This window comes from Salmo trutta, chromosome 33, assembly GCF_901001165.1.
Source record: "Salmo trutta chromosome 33, fSalTru1.1, whole genome shotgun sequence".
Classification (NCBI taxonomy): domain Eukaryota; kingdom Metazoa; phylum Chordata; class Actinopteri; order Salmoniformes; family Salmonidae; genus Salmo; species Salmo trutta.
In genome coordinates this window covers 15,764,160-15,787,031 of record NC_042989.1, presented here as the reverse complement: position 1 = coordinate 15,787,031, position 22,872 = coordinate 15,764,160, and the positions used below count along the sequence as shown (strand labels likewise).

Below are 22,872 nucleotides of genomic sequence, written 5' to 3'. Positions count from 1 at the left end.
CGGCTAGGTGGGTCATGTTTCAGAAGACACATGACTCGATCTTCGCCTCTCCCGAGCCCTTTGGGGAGTTGCAGCGATGAGACGAGATCGTAATTGGATCACAGTTGGATATCACGAAATTGGGGAGAAAAGGGGGGCAAAATTACAAACAATATATAAAGAATAATAATAAAAATGACGTTCAAATTGAAAATTGTTCAACTATTTAACAAAATAATGAGGATTTCTATCAGCCTAATTGAGCTGTAGATTACGTCTCACATTCCAGTGTTCAAACTTGTAAACAAGCCTGCATGGGATTTCTCTTAATGAAACTCCGTGCAGCCAATGGCAATGTCCTCTTTAGGATGTCGGCTAAAGTGGATCTGATTGAATAGACCCTTAGTATCTGTGTTTCCGTTCATTCAACTTGAGTATCAATGACAATGCCTCCATACATTTCACATTTGTATATTTTTTCTAATACATATTTTTGGGGGATTGTCTGAAACACATTAATCCAAAGAAATGGATCCCTTTACTGTGTAGCCTACTATTGAGTTATTTGTGACATCCGATAGTAGAGTGCATGCAGGAGCTTTACACAGGTGAGCTTCCCTTCTGAAATGGCCTTTATTGTTAAAAGGCTTCATTGAATTATAAAGTGTAAGTCACAGGCTTGCACTTGAACAAAGCCTTTTCCATTATTTACATTCATAGCATTCATACATAAGTCATTTCCACATGAGATACTGAATTTGCCAAGTAAATGTAGACAGAGTTTGCAGAGTCAATGATGAGCTGTCATCTTGAGCCAAGGTTATGAATTGTTTATTAGGTTGTATTCCTACTGACAAAATCTCCTCACAAAAATGGAAGGTGCTGTTTTCTCTGAGCCGGGTCCAGCGGACTTCTGATTGGATAGCCTAACAGCCTGGATGGGTCATTGATTGTGCCTCTGTGGCCTCTCCTCAGTTTTGCATTTTAATGTGAATGAGACTGGGAGGCTGGAGGGGGTTTTATGCTCTGTCTGATGGAGACATTTGGCACCGGCTCTCCTTGAGAAAGGCCACACCGAAACATTAGTCATACTGGTCACGATATAAATATAAATTGATTATATTCTATAGTACGTCTATTGCTATTTCATTGCATGTACTTTACACCCTGCAACATCACTGTCACCCAGTATACTTTTGGGGGACAAGCACTGCATTTCTTCTGAAAGCTACTTGAGATTTGGACTACACTGGATGTTTGCATCTAGAAAGGTTTCTCAATGTACATTGTACAACCGTGTGTTTTCTAAATCACATATCACAAAACCACCACCCTCGTTTTTGGTTTGGAGGGTGCTTATTACGGAATAACTGAGTGGCAGTTACATTTTCACAAGAACCAGTTGCAAAGTTTACAAACAAATGCAGGGGCAGCACTTCCGATTGTGGCTTCGAATTACAGCTCTTCTGGGTTAAACTAAGAGCTGTGTGATCATGTTTAAGACAAAAAAAAAAGATGTACCTTTTCTCATCTGTTGGCAGGATCTCTCTCTTTCTCCCACCAGAACCCCCCTACTCTGCCAGGTCGTTACTAACTTACCTGGTTAAATAAAGGTTGTGAGTAATACCTGACTGTCACTCGACAGGTTCTTTGCACCAATGTTCCACCATCAGGTATGCACATCATACTACTACTATTCTATGCATAAATGATAGCATACTTTGCACTGCAGACAGTCAAGGTTATTGGTCCCACTAAAACTATGTATTTATTACATTCCAGTAAGTATATTGGCAGACTCAGCACAGCTAACCTTCCATTTCAAGCTGTAGTCTTTATCGAGAGCAGTGCATATAGACTACAGCTTTCTTCAGGGGTTTCAATGCTATGAATTGTGTCTGAGGTTCTGCATTCTCTTCAAGACGGTCCTCATGTGCTTTCCCTGCTCTGTGGTTCCCTCCCTTCTGCAACGACTGCATTGCAGTCCAATCGAATTCATGAATCTGATCATCAAACTCTTTGTTCTTGCTTTTTTATTTTTTTAAGGAACAGGTCCCAGCTTTATATAATGTACTGTTCGGGTGTAACCTTTTAAGCGTTTGATGCTTGAAGGGGTAACAACTGTTTTTTTTGTTGTTGTTATGAAAATGAACGTCGCTCAGTCATAGAGGATGTCCCACTTAATGAAACTCCTTTTCTCCCACTTTTGTCAAATTCTCTGCCGACTTCACACCCCATTAGCTTTTTGTTAAACCTCCTCAGCTAAAGCCGCTTGACTATCCCTGACGGATGCCAACGTACTTCTTTGGTCTAACCCAAAGTGAAATACATTTGATAGATTAGCAAAGGAAAAATATAGAGGAGCAAACAGGAAGAGGTGCAAGACACAGCTGACTAAGAATAGGATTTTGTTCAAATAGAAAATCAACAGACAACATTTTGAACTAGAAATTACATTCTTTAGAAAATGTGATGCGCAAATGCAAGCGACTCACAGATTTAGCTAAGAAGGCAAGGGGGCTATAGCTTGCTTAGTAGGCAATTAACAGCCAATTATATAGTATGTGAGCTAATCATGGGTTGGAAGAGCAGTTTACACATTCAATATATTATACATGTTGAATTGGGTTATTGGGACATCGTTATGAGACAATAAATGTGTTGATTTTATTATTCAAGGCCGATCCCCATAATTACTATGTACCCCTAGAATGCGGCTCGGCATGTGTACTCTGTATGTGAGAAAATGGGCCAAAATGCATCACAATTACGAATACAAATTAAAATAGAATATATATTTCTTGAACATCCATCTTAAAAGCACCCAGCCTAGGCTACATAGAGTAGATAAGTGCAAACAACTTATGTTAGCTTTGAGTTCAGATAATGCTAACAGTGGTACTGTATTATTTGCATATAATGCTAGTACTGTTCATTTGCTACAGAGAGATTCATCATAGAGATGTAATGCTTTCCTAAGCATGACTATTTCAGGCAAAAGCATTGTATAAAGGCTTTATTTGTGTTTTTACCAAATCACAGGAGGGTAATCCACTTGGCCCTTACTTCTTCAACAAATAATACAACCTTGCAGTGGCATTGAAATTCGTCTGAGGCGGGCCGGGCTGTATACTGATTTTAGCGGCAAAACGTGGCAGTACCAAAAGGATTACACAAGGATATTTCAGGTCATTGTCTCACTCTTACCGACCTTAGTCATCAGACATGCTGTGCTGTCAAAGGCAACCGGCTAGTAACGAGACGACACTGATGCCACATGAGCTGTAGGAGGTTTGCTGTGAGGTCACAAGGGTCAGACTCGTATTCTTCCTCTTCCTGAGTTGAGTGATTGGCTGTGGCAACATTTCTGCCTGAGCGACCTCGAACATTCATTGGAAAAGGGCTGCTGCATGTGTTCAGGTATTGGATAACCTACGTTGTTGCTTGTCCCCAGGATGCCACACTGCCTACATGAAAGTAGTGCTTCCCAATGGGGCAGTGTACTACAGAGGTAGTAGAGGCTGCAGGATTTCTGCTCAGTCAAGAATAAGTATTTCTAGAGATTAAAGGAGTATTTGATTAAGTTAGAATGTGTTTGAGACTTGATATAATGGATATCTTGTTTTCAGATTATTTAATGGTCTGATTTCTGCAGGATTGTAGCATCAGAGAGATTTGAGCACTCTTTGCTCTACTTAAGACTTTAAGACTTTACGAAATAGCAGGTCATTCTCCTCTTGTGGCTGGTGTAAGATACTGTAATGAATTGGTGCTGGGCTGTCTCTTTATCTTTGTCTCTCTCTACTCCTCTCTCCGACCCACACTCCCTTTCCTTTCTCTTTGGGATTTCTTCCTTTAACTATTACTCATATTGCGGACTGTACCTAGATTTTAGTGGTTTGTTTGTTTGACATGTGAGGGCCTCACTTTTTACAAGCTTGAGTGACGACAAGTAAAAGTTGTTTGTTAGCGATGCAAAAAAAGCTGTTTTGTTATCATGGCAACCGCCGTGGAATTGCTTTGACTCTGTGTCACAGTCCATTTCTTTTCAGATTTTTGAGAAGATTTGAAAGTAGCATCTCTGTTTCTCAAGGTTAGAGCGGTAGGAGTGCTGCCGCACGCGCACGGTTAGAACAGCCATGACTCTCATAAAGTGACAGCCACACTCAATATACTGTAGAACTCTCTCCCAGGCCCCATGGAAGCCCACTTGTGCCAAAATCAATCAACAGCACAGGCAGGCGGGCAATAATCGCTTTATTGGGTTGTTAATGAAAATATAGGTAACGCCCTCGCTCTTGTCGACATGTGTGCTATGTTGCGCTGGTTAGCCAAGAAATGTGATTATGCTGAATGAGAACTCCCCATGGTAGGCCCAGTTGTTAGTATGAGGAAGCTTACGAACCCCCACTACTCCTCCCGTCGTTGCACCTTACGTATCTCCACTGCAGCTACTGTATTGAGCACCTTATGAAGCCCTCATAGTGGCTTGTGGTCAGGAGTTATTGATCTGTTTGGGAGATTGATGTGTCCGCCGCCTTCTAAGGATGAGGATTTATGTGATGCTCTACCGATAGCACTTCATCTCACCAGTGGGAAATATCAAGGTGTCAGGGCTGGGTTCTCTGTTCAAACAACTTCATCTCAGCTCAAAATCTGTTGCCCATGCTACTGTATGCTATGCCATGATCAGGAGTCCAAGCACTGAGGATGCAGGAGCCCACCTGGGTTTGATTGACAGTTTTATTTTATTTACCCCTGGAAAAGAACAACCAAGGCACTGCACAATCAATCAATCAATCAAATGTATTTATAAAGCCCTATGTATACCAGCAGATGTCTCAAAGTGCTGTACAGAAACTCAGCCTAAAACCCCAAACAGCAAGCAATGCAGATGTAGAAGCACGGTGGCTAGGTAAAACTCCCTAGAATGACAGGAACCTAGGAAGAAACCTAGAAAGGACAGTGTCGGTGCAGAGTTTTGAGTCCCAGTGCCCCTCCCAAATTCACTTCAATAAATCCTATGACGATTTTCCTATAGTCTCTGGTACAGCATTTATATTACTGCAGTAACTACAGTATGAGAGAGTCATGGGGTGTCTGGTTGGGTCCAGACACCCCATCTAAAGATTTCATCTCTCTGAAAATAGTGAGGGAGTAGGGAGTCAGTGGCACTTTAAACTGAGATGATGACTCAAAGACGATGTCAGTGTCTGTTTCTCCATCTTTTTGTCATGTGCCATATTAAAGTTGGGTTGCTCAGTGATATGTATGCGGAGTAATGGGTGACATTTCCCCCATACAAGGCAGACTGCTGCAGTGGAACTGCTCTCTTTCTTTGTGCTCTCTCGCCATTCAGGCCTGGAAATAATGCAGATGAGGAGATGAGTGGAGACATTCTTGCGCTAAGAGCTCTGTGAGATGAATTTAAAGCGAGTTACTTCATTTTCTTTAACCCCTTGGTGAACCTGATCCAGAACAGATGGGTGAATTTTGCATTTAATCTAATCTCACCGGCTCTGTCTGTACTATACTGCACTGTCTGTACTGCAATGTACTGGTAAGGTACCATACAGTGCTGCCTATCTGTAGTACAGTACACTGGTCCTTTTTATGAAGCAGTCAGAGTACATACTGTTTACCATCTTGTTCTGCAGAAGTAGCCTATGAATTCACAAAATGTTAGTGTGAAGAAACTTTGGGGGTGTCTTGCTGCTTATTTGTAAGCCTTTTTAGTAAACCAATGTGAAATCAAACAGCATTCCCAGGCCTTTTTACTCAACCATTGTAAAATCAAACAGCGTTCAACAATGCATATTAGAAAGCACTTGTGTTTGATAGCAAGTGAGAAAACGAGAGATCTAGCATTTCATGGATCCATTTTGTAAATAAGATTGAGAGCTAAGATTTCATCACACAGAGAGTACGCCGAGCATTTTAACAGCTAGACCCGACCACCGTTCTAGTGTAACTTCATAGACTCTGTCAGAATTCCAGACCCATTAGACTGGAAGTTAATGGTTCCCCATCTGATTAGATGTCGAGCAGCATTTCCTATAAGGAACATCATGGGTACTGCCCAGCCAGTGGGAGCGTGGGATAAAACATGAGGCTGCCGACAGTGTGGAGCGACAGAGGGCACTCGGGTTTAATGCTTAATGTAATCATTCTCCACTGACCTAAACCTCTCTGGAAATCTGAAAGATAGAAAGTCACGAGGGAAAGAAAGTCTGAGAAAGGCTTTTTCTGCTCTCCTCACCACCAAGAGTATCTCAATAAGTTTATTGAATTGTCACTTTCTTACATTTGTATGACTTTATGTGGAGGTGTTGGCATGGAAACAAGGGAGAGGGTGGTGATTGGTTTAAGGGACAGGACGACGTGGTCGTGGGTGGGTGGGTGGGTGGGTGGGTGGCGGGGAGTGGTGGATATGGAGGTGTGCAATATATGTATAGACCCCTGAGTTTGGGTTAAATTCATTTGAATTCCAGCCAACTCCATGTCTAATTCATTTAGTCAATTGATTGGAATTTAGATTAATTTGACCCCATCTCTGGTATGCATACATATACATTTTATGTAAGACCTGTCATTGAATGTACATCCTGACCATTAAACCAATCACAACCCTCCTCCTATCCAAGGACATATAACACAAGCTTCAGTCCACTGAAATCGCAATATAGTCAGTCACCTGCAGTAACACATAGTTACAAAATCTGATGAGTTCTTAGTTATGCTGTGCACCCAAGTTGCACTCATGTCTCGAAAGCACATTGACTTGACGACTCGAATCTTGCTCAATAACTCATTGACAGTAAATGAATGAAGAGAAGTCTTGGACGACCTTGAAATACAACACAACATTATACAGGTTTTTAAATGAAAGCGGAGCTAACATTTTTCACTAAGCAGGCTGGTAATTCCTCTGACTTGTGAGAACCACTTGGTGGGATCTTTAAATTTGATTGACAGGTGAGTCTTGGGTTGTGTGCTTGACTTTTCTTCATTGGCACGTACGACAGCAGAAGAAGCTGCAGAGACCTTTGTCAAAAACTTTCCTCAGTGGGACTGAATGGTGTATCATGTCTGTTTTTGTCGGGGATCCAACCATGTTTGGAAAGTGTAACAGCAGGACAAGTTCTATGCAACATTTCCACACAAGACACAAGCATAGGAAAAGATCAGAAGATTGTACTACAGAAGAACAGAGGAATAGATGATGCAGACGTTTTGTAGTCTTTTGAGGGAGCTGTACGCCATAGTAACATTTGTTATTTTGTGTGTGTGTTTGCTTACTTGCATGTGTGCGTCCATGCATGAGTGAATACTGCAATGATGCCCAGAAAAATCTGAAACAAGGCTGCTCTCATGCAATGAGCACCATTCATCCAATGAATATCTGCAGACCCAGTTGCCAGCAACTGTTTTCATTATTATTGCCAAATGCTGCAGAAGTTTTTACAGTAACTAGGCTGGAAGGGAAGACTGCACCGCCATCTCTACCCCTCTCCTCCCACCCTCTCTCCCTCTATCTTGTGATGTATTACAGTCTGCAACCCGTAGATGGGCATGGATTGGGAGGAATTAGGTCACGAAGAAGCACACTGCAGAGGGGATAGCGCGGTGCTGACGTGCGTAGGAGAGAGCCCATGTTGTCGTCCGCGGTGCGGTGAAAGATGGAGAGGAGTAGGGGCGCGCTCACTTAAAGAGTGCCTATCATACATCAACAAAGGAAATGGGAGGGAGAGGAAACATGCCAAGGGCAACGCCTGCCCCTGTTTCCCTTCCTGTGTGAGTGTGTGTGAGTCTGTATGTGAGTGTGTGTGTGTGCAGTGCAGCAGCGGGCACTCTGCTTTAGCTCTCTCATATGCATAACGGTATTCCGCTCACGTTTAAGACTTTCTGCTGTGGAAACACTGAGGTGCTCGAGTGATGATGGAAAAGCGGGCGTCTAGGGGAACAGCTGTTTCTAATAATAGAATCCAAGGAAAATGTTCATCCCCAATGAGGGACAGAGCTGCAACGTCCCCCTTTCTCTCCTCCTCTCTCCTCCTTTTCTCTGTTCCCAGCCTTATGAGGCAGCAGTTCTCACTTAAAGCTATGTCATCCCAGGTTTATGTTGCTCATTAACAGTTTCTGTGGATTTGTAATTCCCCTATCTGTTATTTATTGTTTTACATGTATGGTAATTGGCTTGAATGTACTTTACTGATTAGCCTTCTAAATCTATCATGCTTTTTTCATACAATTCGCAGGTTCTCCAATATAGTCATTAATCTGTAAATAATATCTTATTTGTGCAAATTTGAGTATGACAGCCTGTATTTAATTGATTATATGCTTATATGGCCTGAGAGGACCAACTCAATTACAGGATGGTTCCATCTTTTGTGTAATAGTGGAAGTAAATACTGTTACATCTGCATTCTAGAAGCAGTTATCACTTACATATGGCGGAGGGTTGACAGGTACAGATCTCTTGGCCTTGATCATACACATCAATCTCGTATTGGCATTTATCAAGTATCGATGTTCTGAAGCAACTTTTTTTAATTACCAGCGCGGTCTAAGCAAAAGCAGTAGACATGCTTTAAAGCCGACAAATAATTGAGTGTGTTCGCATTTTAAAACATTACGTTTGTCCTTGGATAACCAGCTTATTGTTCATTCATCTGTGAATAAGAAAGAAAAATGTGGAAATGTAACTCCAAAAAGCTTTTTTTTCATGAAAGTTTATTTCCCTGAAGCATGTTCTGAAATGCCTGCATAAGCATCTTTGCAAACTGCAACTAATGCTGGAAAGCTTGAACGCTGTGAGTGGAATCTTAACTGCAGCTTTGCAACCCAGATTAGACTGATAGAAACCGGAGTGATGCAACTCTCCCCTGCCAGCCCTCAGAAAAGGTTACCAGCAGTTAAGTGAAGCATTTTGAAGTGCGTTTCATCAAAATGCCTGCAAGGCTTTTTGGATGGCTGATATAAATGATCTCCATTCATTTTTAATCATTTGGTTTTGTTTGTCCTGTTTTCTGCTGTCCCCATAACCGCAAGTCTTCAGATTGGGAAAAGATGCCGCAGTGCTGTCACTTGGATCAAACCACAGCAGTGGATCAAAAATAGCAGATTTTAAGACGGCCCCAGAACTGAGCCCTGGAGAACACCTCACTTGACCTTCGATAACACATCTAAAGAGAGAGCTAATTGAACATATAGATAAAGTATTCAACCGTTACAATTAGTATCTTCAAAGGCAATGGCATTTAATGTATACTGTATATAACAAAGAACATTAAAATGAGACATGGTGATTAAATGTAGTGTCATGTTAGTTTTCTCATCTCTTTCCCACAGCATGTTTTACTTTTTGCTCTTCTCTTTATACGTAATTCTCTCTGTAATTTCACACTGCTGCAAACACTAGATAAATCTGGCACACCATTTTCAATATCAACACAGTACCAAATTACAACAAACACAGTTGAGATCTTTCTCATACAGATGTTTTGCTGTTGCCGGCACGTATTTTTCTCAAAGACCTTGAGTGATCTTGAAGACCTTATGCACCTTGGCAACCGTCTCTGTCACCTAATGATCAGCTCTGTTATTATCATTCCATACCCTCCCCTCTCTCTCACACACTGTGATGCACACCAATTGATATGCGAGGGAAGTTACCCTCTGATATTGGACAGTGTGTTTATGGCAGAGACAAAATATTAGCTCTTTGCATTACACCTCAGGTTTATTGACACATCATCCTTCTTCTCTCTCATTGACTTATCTAAACTATCTCGAAAACCGACTTAACCTCCCGGCTTAGCCATTGATAGACACAACAATAGCTCATGTCGGCATCAAGCTTATCATGACTGTGCATGTAGCTTTTTATGAAGCCTTTATGCATCCCTCAAGTATACAGTGCCTATCATAAGTATTCACCCTCTTGGATTTTTTTCACATTTTGTTGAGTTACAATGTGGGATTGAAATAGATGCAGTCAAATGACCAAAGCGCCCTCTAGAGGCCTCATGGGTGGAATGTTATTAATATTAATACGTTTCTTTCTTTTTTTCGCAGAAAATCTGATGTTTCTATGTCAAATGGTTTTGTTATATTTCTGTCTTCTGTGATTGTATAAAAAGTGTAATATTGGGATGCAAACTCAAAATGTCATACATATATCTGACACGGTACAGATGTCTTATTTTTTTATGCGTATAACCCTATGTGTTATGTGTTACCCTGGTCACCATAGAAGCACCCACCCGCAGCACCGCGCTCCAGCAGGTATATTTCACTGGTCACCCCCAAAGCCAATTTCTACTTTGGCCGCCTTTCCTTCCAGTTCTCTGCTGCCAATGACTGGAACGAACTGCAAAAATCACTGAAGCTGGAGACTTCTATCTCCCTCACTAACTTCAAGCACCAGCTGTCAGAGCAGCTCACAGATCATTACACCTGTACACAGCCCATCTGTAAATAGCCCATCCATCTACCTCATCCCCATACTTTATTTATTTATTTATTTTGTTCCTTTGTACCCCAGTATCTCCACTTGCACATTCATCTTCTGCACATCTATCATTCCAGTGTTTTAATTGCTATATCGTAATTACCTCGCCACTGTGGCCTATTTTATTGCCTTACCTCCCTTATTTTACCTCATTTGCTCACATTATATATATATATATATATATATACTTTTTTTCTACTGTATTATTGACTGTATGTTTGTTTTACTCCATGTGTAACTCTGTTGTTTTATGTGTCGAACTGCTTTGCTTTGTCTTGGCCAGGTCGCAGTTGTAAATGAGAACTTGTTCTCAACTAGCCTACCTGGTTAAATAAAGGTGAAATAAAAAAATTTGTGAAGTGTATACTTTTGTTTCAAAGTAGATTTGTTTAAGACTACCAAGAAACACTCTGTGTGACCCTGATTTAACCCGCTGCAGTAACAGGTCGATTTTTTTGGGGGGGGGGGAGGGGTCACTGATCTACACAGAATTTTCCATAATGCTTTTTTATTTTTTATTTCACCTTTATTTAACCAGGTAGGCTAGTTGAGAACAAGTTCTCATTCGACACATACAACAACACATAGTTAAACATGGAATAAACCCATTCAATAATACAGTAGAAAAATCTATATACAACATGTGCAAATGAGGTAGGATAAGAGATGTAAGGCAATAAATAGGCCATGGTGGCAAAGTAATTACAATATTGCAATTAAACACTGGAATGGTAGGATGTGCAGAAGATGAATGTTCAAGTAGAGATACTGGGGTGCAAAGGAGCAAGATAAATAAATACAGTATGGGGATGAGGTAGATTGGAGGGGCTATTTACAGATGAGCTATGTACAGGTGCAGTGATCTGTGAGCTGCTCTGACAGCTGGTGCTTAAAGCTAGTGAGGGAGGTATGGGTCTCCAGCTTCAGAGATTTTTGCAGTTCGTTCCAGTCATTGGCAGCGGAGAACTGGAAGGAGAGGCGGCCAAACGAAGAATTGGCTTTGGGGGTGACCAGTGAGATATACCTGCTGGAGCGTGTGCTACGGGTGGGTGCTCCTATGGTGACCAGTGAGCTGAGATAAGGCTGGGCTTTATCTAGCAGAGACTTGTAGATAACCTGGAGCCAGTGGGTTTGGCGACGAGTATGAAGCGAGGGCCAGCCAACGAGATCAAACAGGTCGCAGTGGTGGGTAGTATATGGGGCTTTGGTGACGAAACGGATGGCACTGTGATAGACTGCATCCAATTTGTCCAGTAGAGTGTTGGAGGCTATTTTGTAAATGATATCGAAGTCGAGGATCGGTAGGATGGTCAGTTTTACGAGGGTATGTTTGGCAGCATGAGTGAAGGATGCTTTGTTGCGAAATAGGAAGCCGATTCTAGATTTAATTTTGGATTGGAGATGTTTAATGTGAGTCTGGAAGGAGAGTTTACCTTCTAGCCAGACACCTAGGTATTTGTAGTTGTCCACACAAGTCAGAACCGTCCAGAGTAGTGATGCTGGACGGGCGGGCAGGTGCGGGCAATGATCAGTTGAGGAGCATGCATTTAGTTTTACTTGCATTTAAGAGCAGTTGGAGGCCACGGAAGGAGAGTTGTATGGCATTGAAGTTCATCTGGAGGTTAGTTAACACATTGTCCAACGAAGGGCCAGAGGTATACAGAATGGTGTTGTCTGCGTAGAGGTGGATCAAAGAATCACCAGCAGCGAGAGCGACATCATTGATGCATCCAGAGAATAGAGTCGGCCCGAGAATTGAACCCTGTAGCACCCCCATAGAGACTGCCAGAGGTCCGGACAACAGGCCCTCCGATTTGACATACTGAACTCTATCGGAGAAGTAGTTGGTGAACAAAGCGAGGCAATCATTTGAGAAACCAAGTGAAAAGAAAATGTTATAAATAATAAGACATAAGTTTCATGGACTCACTCTGTGTGCAATAATAGGGATTAACATGATTTTCAAATTAATACCCCATCTCTGAACCCCCCACACACAATTATCTATAAGGTCTCTGTCGAGTACTGAATTTCATGCACAGATTCAACCAACTTGAAAATGGCTGTCAACAACCAACTTGACCAAGCTTGAAGAATTTTGAAGCTAATAATGGGCAAATATAGCACAATCCAGGTGTGCAAAGCTCTTAGAGATTTACCCCAAATATGTTTTTAACATGTATTGACTCAGGGGGTGCATAGTTACAGTATCTAATCAAGATATATTAGTGTTGTATTTTTTATTAATAAAAAAAAATGTTTTTGAATTTTTCTTCCACAGAGTATTTTGTGTGGAATACATTTTAATCCCACTTGTGACAATTAAAATGTGAAGAAATCCAAGAGGGGTGAGTACTTATGATAGGCACTGTAAGTGTAAACCGAGAGAACAACAGAGTAAACAGGTGAAAGTTCAAAGTGAAGTTAGATTGACGTTTGGGGTGCTGACGCAGGGGTATAGAGAAAGGGGAGAGTTTGAGGACCGGACGGATGGCGTGACAGGAGTGACCATGGGGCAGGTGATGGAGGTAGAGTACTGTAGATGCTCAGCCCCTCCAAGGAGCAGAGGGGCCAAATGGAGCGGGCATGAGAGTTGCCTGAATGCTGCGCTTAATAAGAACTGACGTTACACAACTTCATTCACCTCAGCAGTACGTGGCCTTATTGCAGAGTCTGTGGTTGTGCCAAGTTATTTTTAAAAAGAAGGTGCTAACTGTGTGGGAGACTGCAGTGCAACACAGACTGACGGCAGAGACTCCGTCTGAATAATTGGTAAAACACTCACACATAGTCATACTGTAAGTCAGTGGTTCCCAATCGTTTTCTGTTACTGTACAACCAACTGAATTTTTCTCTTCCCGGAGTACCCCTGAAGTACCCCCTCATGTGTATTTTACCAGTATGCCTATGGTCTCATGAGTCTTCTCAAGTACTCCCTGTACCACCAATCTTAGTACCCCTGGTTAGCAACCACTGATCTAATTCATACACTCATGCAGGTAGTCAGTCACACACTTAGCTACACACACAGACAACCCGACCAGACACCCACTCAAACACACAGACAAAGGACATTTACCCATGTGTGTTCTGGCCCTGGCCCACACACAGTGCCACACACAAATAGGCACACAGTGAACCATCCAAGAACAGAGAGCCAATCCCTCCCACAAACAAAATACACCATGTACTTTCCTATTGTGTGCTTAACCATCCCAACCCTTCTTCCTCTTCCACCCCCTAGGATTACACCATCACCATGTACTTCCAGCAGTCCTGGAGGGACAAGCGCTTGTCCTACACAGGGATTCCCCTCAACCTGACGCTGGACAACAGGGTGGCAGACTCGCTCTGGGTCCCTGACACCTACTTCATCAACGATAAGAAGTCCTTTGTGCACGGGGTCACAGTGAAGAACAGAATGATCCGACTGCATCCAGACGGAACTGTGCTCTACGGCCTCAGGTGAGTGTGTGCGTATCAGCGTTATGTGTTCTTGGGCCCCTCTGTACCTCAGTTGGTAGAGCATGGCTCCTGCAATGCCAGGGTAGTGGGTTCGATTCCCAGGACCTCCCATACAATAAAAAAAATTTATACACGCATGACCGTAAGTGTCTGCTTATATTTTTGGGAGTTGGGTGGTCCCTTGTTCAAGGGGGTGAATTTACCTACCTAAACAATATATACTGACAAAAGCACAGACCGCGGAGGGTGTGAGAAGGTCAGTTCTGGTGACTATGTAAATAGGACATTCTACTCCAAAATAGAAACTTGCTGACATCTTAAATATAATTTTCCCTTCCAGAAATGAGCTCAGTAACATATTGGTCCATAAGATCAGGCAGGTGTGCTATCTATCACCTGATGTACTCCACCTGATGCAGCATAGTGGCTATAAATAGGCTGGGGGTTTCCATCTGCATTTACCCAATTGGGCCCAAATATTAGCCAGAACACAAACTCTAGTTAGCAACTGATGTATCGATGACTTGGAATGTCATAAAAACATTCCACTGGCACTAAGGATCATGTACTGTGAATGTGTGTCTACCTGTTATACTTGACCCCTGTTACATTTAGCCTCCGTCTTCCCTATGAATTCAACGCCATTGGCGAGGACTAATGCGCATAAACCATGCCGCTGTTAAAAACTCAGGGTCTCAAATGGTGAATTTGACTAATTTCTTGGACTTGAGAAATAAGTGTAGCCTAGTAACACTAGAAAGCTCTGTGATCCTTGTCTTTTAACAGTGGGCATCAAAACTGCTTTCAAAGGTGTGTTTTCCTAAAACTGCATTGAGAATGTTGTACAGTGACTGGACATGCATATTTCCCTATCTGTGTGGCTCTCGCAATTTGAATGTGCCTCGAGAGGAATATAATTTTCTCTCATAGGATGTGACAGGCTGAACAATTGAATAGGTCAACTATTGTACTATGGGTTTGTCTGATTTTGCTGTTGCTTACTCATGTTGTTGGCTGTGGAAAGTTAAATGTGGATAACAATTTTTCATTAGGTAATTCCAATAACCAAAGGTACTGGGTTACAGCTCCGCCTGGTTCTCATTTGGATCATACTGTAGGTGCCAAGTCTCGGACCCGGCGGGATCCGGTCCAATTTAACCTCTGTGTTTGTGCGTGTTTGCGTGCATGCGTGTCTATGTCTTAGTGTCTGTGTGTGCATTTGTGTGAGCTTATGAGTGATAATGAGAGCCGCCCTTCATTTTTTGCAGACTGGGGGTTGGTTTTAAGAGCATGCAACCAAAGCTCCTGCACATCATCTCTTGGTGTGTGTGCGCTGCAACTGTACTGGAAAAAACTGCACATAGGCAAGGAGACCATCCATTCCTCAAAGCCTTATCAAACAACTGCCATTGCTCTTTCTCCTCTGCCTCTGGAGTGTGTGAGGAAGATCCAGGTGGGGAATCATTTATGGAGCCGTACTCCCCTGCAGTCCGGAGTGCGGGAACAGTGTAGACTCGTAGGCTACATGCTCCTTGTCTGGCTACCCAAACGTCTTGCACCCGCCAAACGCTACGTCACACCCACGCATGTTAATTTCTTCTCCACAATGAGTCTGGATCTGAGCACCTCCCCGACGATTTCTAGAATGGAAGTACATTCTAGACCATCTGATTGGTCCCAGAAACAGATGGGTTGGGGCCAGAGCCAGAACACATGTGGGTAAAGCGTTGTTTATTGGCTTCGATACTCTGATTGGTTAGAGATGATCCAATTGCTGATTACTTATTTTGTACAACACCCCTCATTTTGACGTCACCACAAACGACTTCAATGATGGCATCAGAGGAATTCAGTTTGAGTCGTCAGGCAAACATGCTACCCTCCTTGCCTCTGCAGTGCTGAGCCGCACCGAGCTAACGAAGGGAACTGAAGGGCAGCCACTGTCAATAATGCAGTGGAGATCAGAGGGATTCAGCGCTTTGGTGGGGGAGAATGATGACTTGACAGTTTTTCTAGTTAGATATCCTTTTTTTGAGCTACGAGGCAGATCTCTAGGGTTTGTAGGGAAGATCCAATACATGTTTATTACTTTAGTCGGGTGGCATATCTTGTAATCATGACAGTGGATGTGGATTTTGTCATTAGTGCTCTTTTGAATGTTTGTTCTAGCCAAAAAGTATAGTTTGTCTGGGAAGGCATTATTTGTGTTTTGTTTTCATTAACCAGCAGTTGCCGGGACTACCAGGGTCGGATTAAAGTAATCCTCCTTTAGCCAATCACAGACATTAATTTATCAATTAAGTGTGAGAGAGCAAAGGAAACCCAGTGGAAACTGAGGACCTCAAGGGCAAGAGTTAGTCACCCCATGCTGTAGCTCATTAACTGGCTGAGTTAAAGGCTAGCTGGTAGTTCTGGGAGATAACATCTGTCTCAAAGATTCAGGCAAGATGACGTCACCACAGTTAAACCCAGTAATCTGACTCAGATACATCTCCCTTTAACCTCATCAGCTCATCAGTGACCTCAGCTGCTGACAAGAGACTTGGCGTGTGATCTGAGTCACGGAACCAATGTGACCGTTGACTGGAATCAAACGTGTGTTGACAGCGAGACACGCCCATCACAAAGAGGACAGTGTTAAGTCTCTGATCTAGTCGTTACCTCTGAAAGCTAACATCTGGCACTAACATCTGTCTTCAGGTCTCGGGCTAGGTTACATCATAGCGGAAGCTAACGACAACCAGGCAATCAATCCCATTAGCTACATTTGCATGAGTTGTTGTGATTGAGCTTAATGTCTAGATTAAAAGGCAGTTTGTGTGGTTCATATCTTTGTGAAGACGCTGCAGTGTTTTGTACACATCTATGTTGCTTGTTAGGTTAATTAGGGCTAAGAGGGAGTCGAGCATGTGGCTAACCTGGTGTGGTGCTGGAGTGGAAAGTCTTAGATGTGTGATTTGATTAAGTATTGGTTTATGGCTACATAAATGGGCCAGCAGGTAGCCTAGTGGTTAGAGTGTTGGGCCAGTAACTGAAAGGTTGCTAGATCGAATCCCCGAGCTGACAAGGTAAAAATCTGTCGTTCTGCCCCTAAACAAGGCAGTTAACCCACTGTTCCTTGGCCATCATTGTAAATAAGAATTTGTTCTTAACTGACTTGCCTAGTTAAATAAAAAGTCATATTGTCTGTGCCCATTATAAATCTGAGGGGTTATTTTTGGTGCATAGAAATAGTGACTGTAGTATCATTTGGTGAAAACCCACTGGGCACAGACGTAATTTCAATTTCTAGTTTTGATTTACATTTGGTTGAGTTGTCAACTAACATGATTTCAACGTGAAATCAAATGTCACCATGTTATTGGATTTAGGTTAAAAGTTGGGCGAATACACAATTCTCCAATCAGTTTTCCACGTTGATTTAAGTTCATCACATTACATGTTTTATTTTTTATTGCGTGGATACAACGATGATTCAATAAGATTTGCCCAGTGGGAAGGCAAATGTATCACCATTTTGTTGTTTTGGTTGATGCCAAAGGATTTGGTTGTGTACCAGGTGGCTAAACAGCATGCTCCTTATTGGCATGAACATGTGTGCCAATAAATACATGATTATCACGGTAACATTTAGGGCCGGATTTAAACCTGCCGTAGCAATGTTTATGCAACCGCTTTTGTTTACACATTGAAATCGAATTCACCCCACGAATTGACTGAATTGAAATTCAATACACACACCAACTGCCTATAGGCCAACACTCAACTCACCTTCAGCCTCTTCCTTAGTCCTTTGAAGGGCATATTTAAAGGTAGACTCAGCAACATGACATCATCATACACAGCAGCACAGATTGCCATGGCTCTTGCCAGTGTGGGCATGCCCACATACTAGTAGTTTGGCCGATTTGGATTCTGTTGTTGTTGACGTCTGTAAGCAGGAAGTAGCCCCGCTGTGTATGATGACGTCTTATTGCTTAGTGTACCTTTAACAAATCCTTTTAATTGACATTTAAAGCTAGCCTACTGTAGAAAACCACATTAATATATTAAAATATTATTATTAGCTTGGTTTGAGTTGAGCTGTCAGCCTGTTGGGTGAGCAGCAGTGGCCTGGGTGCTGGCTGGCACGGGCCTGTGGAGAGATTCATTAGCAATAGCCATGCCTCTCAGGAGGATCAGGTGAGTCACCCTGCTGGCGCTGGCAGCTCCTGTCTGCCCCAACCATACGCTGCTCTCCCCAGGAGGACTACCAGGAAAACCTGCTCCGCTCGCCTCTCATCTCCAGTCCCCATCTCGTCTCTTTAAAGGTAAATGATGCCCAGTGCATCCAGTTACCCAGTGGATCTGTACTGTAGTGTACATCCCTTGTTGGGACCAGTTTATAGTTACAGGAACTGATGGTTTCAGTTCTCCAAATATCCCTGACCACTGCTGCAATACTTTTGTTTGTTAACAATAAACAATATATCTTTGGTATGGCTCTGTCATTTCCTAAGGCACTTTATACGTAAATATCCTATGCCATGATTGTAATTTTCTTTGACACGTAGTCATGTAATGCTAGGATATTATGAACCATGACTACGTAATTGTTATGATACTCAGTCGAGCATTACTAATTGACTAACATCCTGAACCATGGCTATGTCTTAAGCACAGCCCTGTCGTTCTACATTGCACTAACAGACAGTTACTACGCACCATAAGCATGTCATTCATGTGGCTATCTGTCAGTGTCAGTGTCTCCCCTGCTCTGATGTCTCTCTCTGATGTCTGGGCCCATTGTGAGTGAGTGCCTGTCTGTGTATAATCTGAATACTACTCTGTCGTTCAGTCTTCCTCTCGTCTTCTCTCCCTGTCTCCCTCACGAGAGCACCCCGAAATAACTTGCATGTCATTGTGACAACTTTTGACTTTCATCTGCTTCGCTCCTCACACATTTCTACCAGTTTCACGTTGAGCAGGGAGACGTCTTCACACTCGAATGCTGCAGAATTATTATTCCCCGCAGACCACACAATTATTCAGCCAGTGTGCTTCTGCCTGCTGCCTACAGTGAGCCGGCTATATTTAGGCTGCCTGGAATGACCTCACCACTTACTGTAGTGTACACGTCTGCTGCTTCGCTACCTTCACGTTTTGAATGTATCCATCAATACGCATATGGCCAGTCTGAATGGTCACTGCACACGCTATCAAACAGTAGGCCTATTCGTTATGCTCAATGAAGATTGATTGAATATGGCAACATGTTTTTAATTCAACCTTTAATCAAATCCAGCATAACATTCATTGCTGTAATTACTAATTTTTAGGCAGCACTGCCACCTCTACTCCCGGTGCTGCAGCATGTGAAGGAAAAGAGAGTGTCTGTGTGATTAACATTTTATGAAGTATAGCAGTCATAACAAAAAGCTTTAATCGCAGTAAAATGTTAGATTATTTAACAGAACAACATCTCTCTAGCTAGCACCCTTTTCCAGTTTGTTGTATTTTTAAAGCAAGACAATAGAGTTGAGCATGTTTTACCTTCGTCTTCCCCTGGAAAACAATATCAATCATTACTGAGTGGAATATCCCGGCTAAATGAAATTACAATCTTATAACCACTATACTAGTATAACTGCAGACATTTTCAGAGCATCATTTCTCCAATATCAGTCATCCCAGTAGATAAGATTCCTCTCACATTAACAATGCAATACTCTCACCAACTGCATCAGCCATCTCAGAAAACACAAACCAATACTAATGCTGCAGTCAGTCACACCCGTAACGTCTATCACGTAACATGACACTTATTACCATCACGGATGCAAAGCACACCTCTTTTCCTGATATGTGTTTGATCTGCATTGATCTGATGGGGAGGGGATGTTACACACTGGGGTAATAGATTGGGAGTGGGCATAGTGGTCCAAGCTCCCTGCTGGAAAGTAGGGTAAACCCTTACTGACACCCCTACGGTATGGAGGAGCTGATGCTCTATTTTTACCCCATCTCTGCAGCTGCTTTATAATTCATCCAGACCACCCTAATGCATTTGGTGGGTTTGAGACATGGTCGACAGCCAAAGAATATTCAGCTGCAGAAATGTTTGATGAAATGCTGAATATTCATGCCCAGGGCTTTTCAGTTCTCAACATCGTTGCGGCTGAAATTGACAGATATTGGTCTCACTGGACACTCGCTATCACTCAGTGAGGAGAATGGCTAAGGGCCAGTGAGATTCCTTTTTACAAGGCAGGGCTCTTGGATTGGACGAAGACCAGGACTAATGCACAGCAGACCACCACTGGACTTTTAGAATGCCCTTTACATGGATGGTTGTATTGCGACATTCCAAATGCTACATTCCAAATCCCCCTTGGGACAACATCTAGATCTGAAAGGATTGGATTGGTATACTAAACAGTATTGTTATAGATCAGCCTTGACTTCTGATAGGCAATATTGGAGATAACTATCCAATGCTTTCAGATCAACGTACTATAGGTATGTAGGTACAGTTAGGGAAAAAAGTATTTGATCCCCTGTTGATTTTTTTACGTTTGCCCACTGACAACAAAATGATCAGTCTATAATTTTAATGGTAGGTTTATTTGAACAGTGAGAGACAGAATAACAACAAAAAATCCAGAAAAACACATGTCAAAAATGTTCTAAAATGATTTGCATTCTAATGAGGGAAATAAGTATTTGACCCCTCTGCAAAACATGACTTAGTACTTGGTGGCAAAACCCTTGTTGGCAATCACAGAGGTCAGACGTTTCTTGTAGTTGGCCACCAGGTTTGCACACATCTCAGGAGGGATTTTGTCCCACTCCTCTTTGCAGATCTTCTTAAGGTTTCGAGGCTGACGTTTGGCAACTCGAACCTTCAGCTCCCTCCACAGATTTTCTATGGGATTATGGTCTGGAGACTGGCTAGGCCACTCCAGGACCTTAATGTGCTTCTTCTTGAGCCACTCCTTTGTTGCCTTGGCCATGTGTTTTGGGTCATTGTCATGCTGGAATACTCATCCACGACCCATTTTCAATGCCCTGGATGAGGGAAGGAGGTTCTCACCCAAGATTTGACGGTACATGGCCCCGTCCATCATCCCTTTGATGCGGTGAAGTTGTCCTGTCCCCTTAGCAGAAAAACACACCCAAAGCATAATGTTTCCACCTCCATGTTTGACGGTGGGGATGGTGTTCTTGGGGTCATAGGCAGCATTCCTCCTCCTCCAAACACGGCGAGTTGAGTTGATGCCAAAGAGCTCCATTTTGGTCTCATCTGACCACAACACTTTCACCCAGTTGTCCTCCGAATCATTCAGATGTTCATTGGCAAACTTCAGACGGGCATGTATATGTGCTTTCTTGAGCAGGGGGACCTTGCGGGCGCTGCAGGATTTCAGTCCTTCACGGCATAGTGTGTTACCAATTGTTTTCTTGGTGACTATGGTCCCAGCTGCCTTGAGATCATTGACAAGATCCTCCCGTGTAGTTCTGGGCTGATTCCTCACCGTTCTCATGATCATTGCAACTCCACGAGGTGAGATCTTGCATGGAGCCCCAGGCCGAGGGAGATTGACAGTTCTTTTGTGTTTCTTCCATTTGCGAATAATCGCACCAACTGTTGTCACCTTCTCACCAAGCTGCTTGGCGATGGTCTTGTAGCCCATTCCAGCCTTGTGTAGGTCTACAATCTTGTCCCTGACATCCTTGGAGAGCTCTTTGGTCTTGGCCATGGTAGAGAGTTTGGAATCTGATTGATTGATTGCTTCTGTGGACAGGTGTCTTTTATACAGGTAACAAGCTGGGATTAGGAGCACTCCCTTTAAGAGTGTGCTCCTAATCTCAGCTCGTTACCTGTATAAAAGACACCTGGGAGCCAGAAATCTTTCTGATTGAGAGGGGGTCAAATACTTATTTCCCTCATTAAAATGCAAATCAATTTATAACATTTTTGACATGCGTTTTTCTGGATTTTTTGTTGTTATTCTGTCTCTCACTGTTCAAATAAACCTACCATTAAAATTATAGACTGATCATTTCTTTGTCAGTGGGCAAATGTACAAAATCAGGAGGGAATCAAATACTTTTTTCCCTCACTGTATGGGCATTGGGATGGATTTCAAATTTAGCCTGTACTACTATGCTTTTTATGTTTTGGCGATGGTTTCGTCACCCAAAACAAACGAGTGGCAGCTTGAGTGAGTTTTAGGTACTCAGCGATGCATGATATTTTGCGGCAGGAGAAGCTGGAGAATAAATGGGGAAACTGCAGAGGATCCCTGGAAATGTCTCAAACAGCTAGAGGGCTCAGGTTGGGTTAGGTGAATGCATTGCTGGCTATGACTCACATCCTGGCAGTCTCTGTCTGTGTGTGTGTGTGTGTGTGTGTGTGTGTGTGTGTGTGTGTGTGCGTGCGTGCGTGCGCGCGCGTGTGTGTGTCACGTCTCCTCTCCTCTCATTTTACACGGATTATGCAGTGGAAAAGGGACACAGACACTTTACAGTAATGGTTCCCTGTTCACAATGATAAACCAATGTGCAAACATGTTAGAAGCACTTATTCTCTGAACATCTTATGTAATTTATGCGACATCTTTTTGAGTGAGGACCCATTACACCTTTTTGTTTGTCTGAATTTGAGGGTTTTACGTACCAGCCAAGCTTCTGGGAGAGCGCAAGGATTTTGATTAGTTATGAACAGTGACTCCTCCACACTATGCTTTAAGTTTAATTCTTTACTCAGCATAAGCGGTTTACATTAAAATCAATATTAAATCGACATCCTATTCTTATCGTATGTGGTTTCTGAGCAGTGAGAACACAACAACAGATGTAACTCTGACCCTTTCCCTTCCAAGGACCAGCCAACCCCTCGGCAAGCAGCCTGTAATAACATGGCTGCATGT

At 42.7% G+C, this 22,872-nt stretch overlaps 1 protein-coding gene across 1 annotated transcript in view; it reads left to right on the top strand.

Annotated features, from left to right (window-relative positions):
* The window catches only part of gabrb1 (gamma-aminobutyric acid type A receptor subunit beta1), a 42,555-nt gene that overhangs the window by 6,654 nt on the left and 13,029 nt on the right, over window positions 1-22,872 (top strand). Inside the window, exon 4 of the mRNA XM_029729922.1 lies at window positions 13,740-13,960. Coding sequence (XP_029585782.1) covers window positions 13,740-13,960 — 221 coding nt within the window. The remainder of the gene's footprint in view (window positions 1-13,739; window positions 13,961-22,872) is intronic.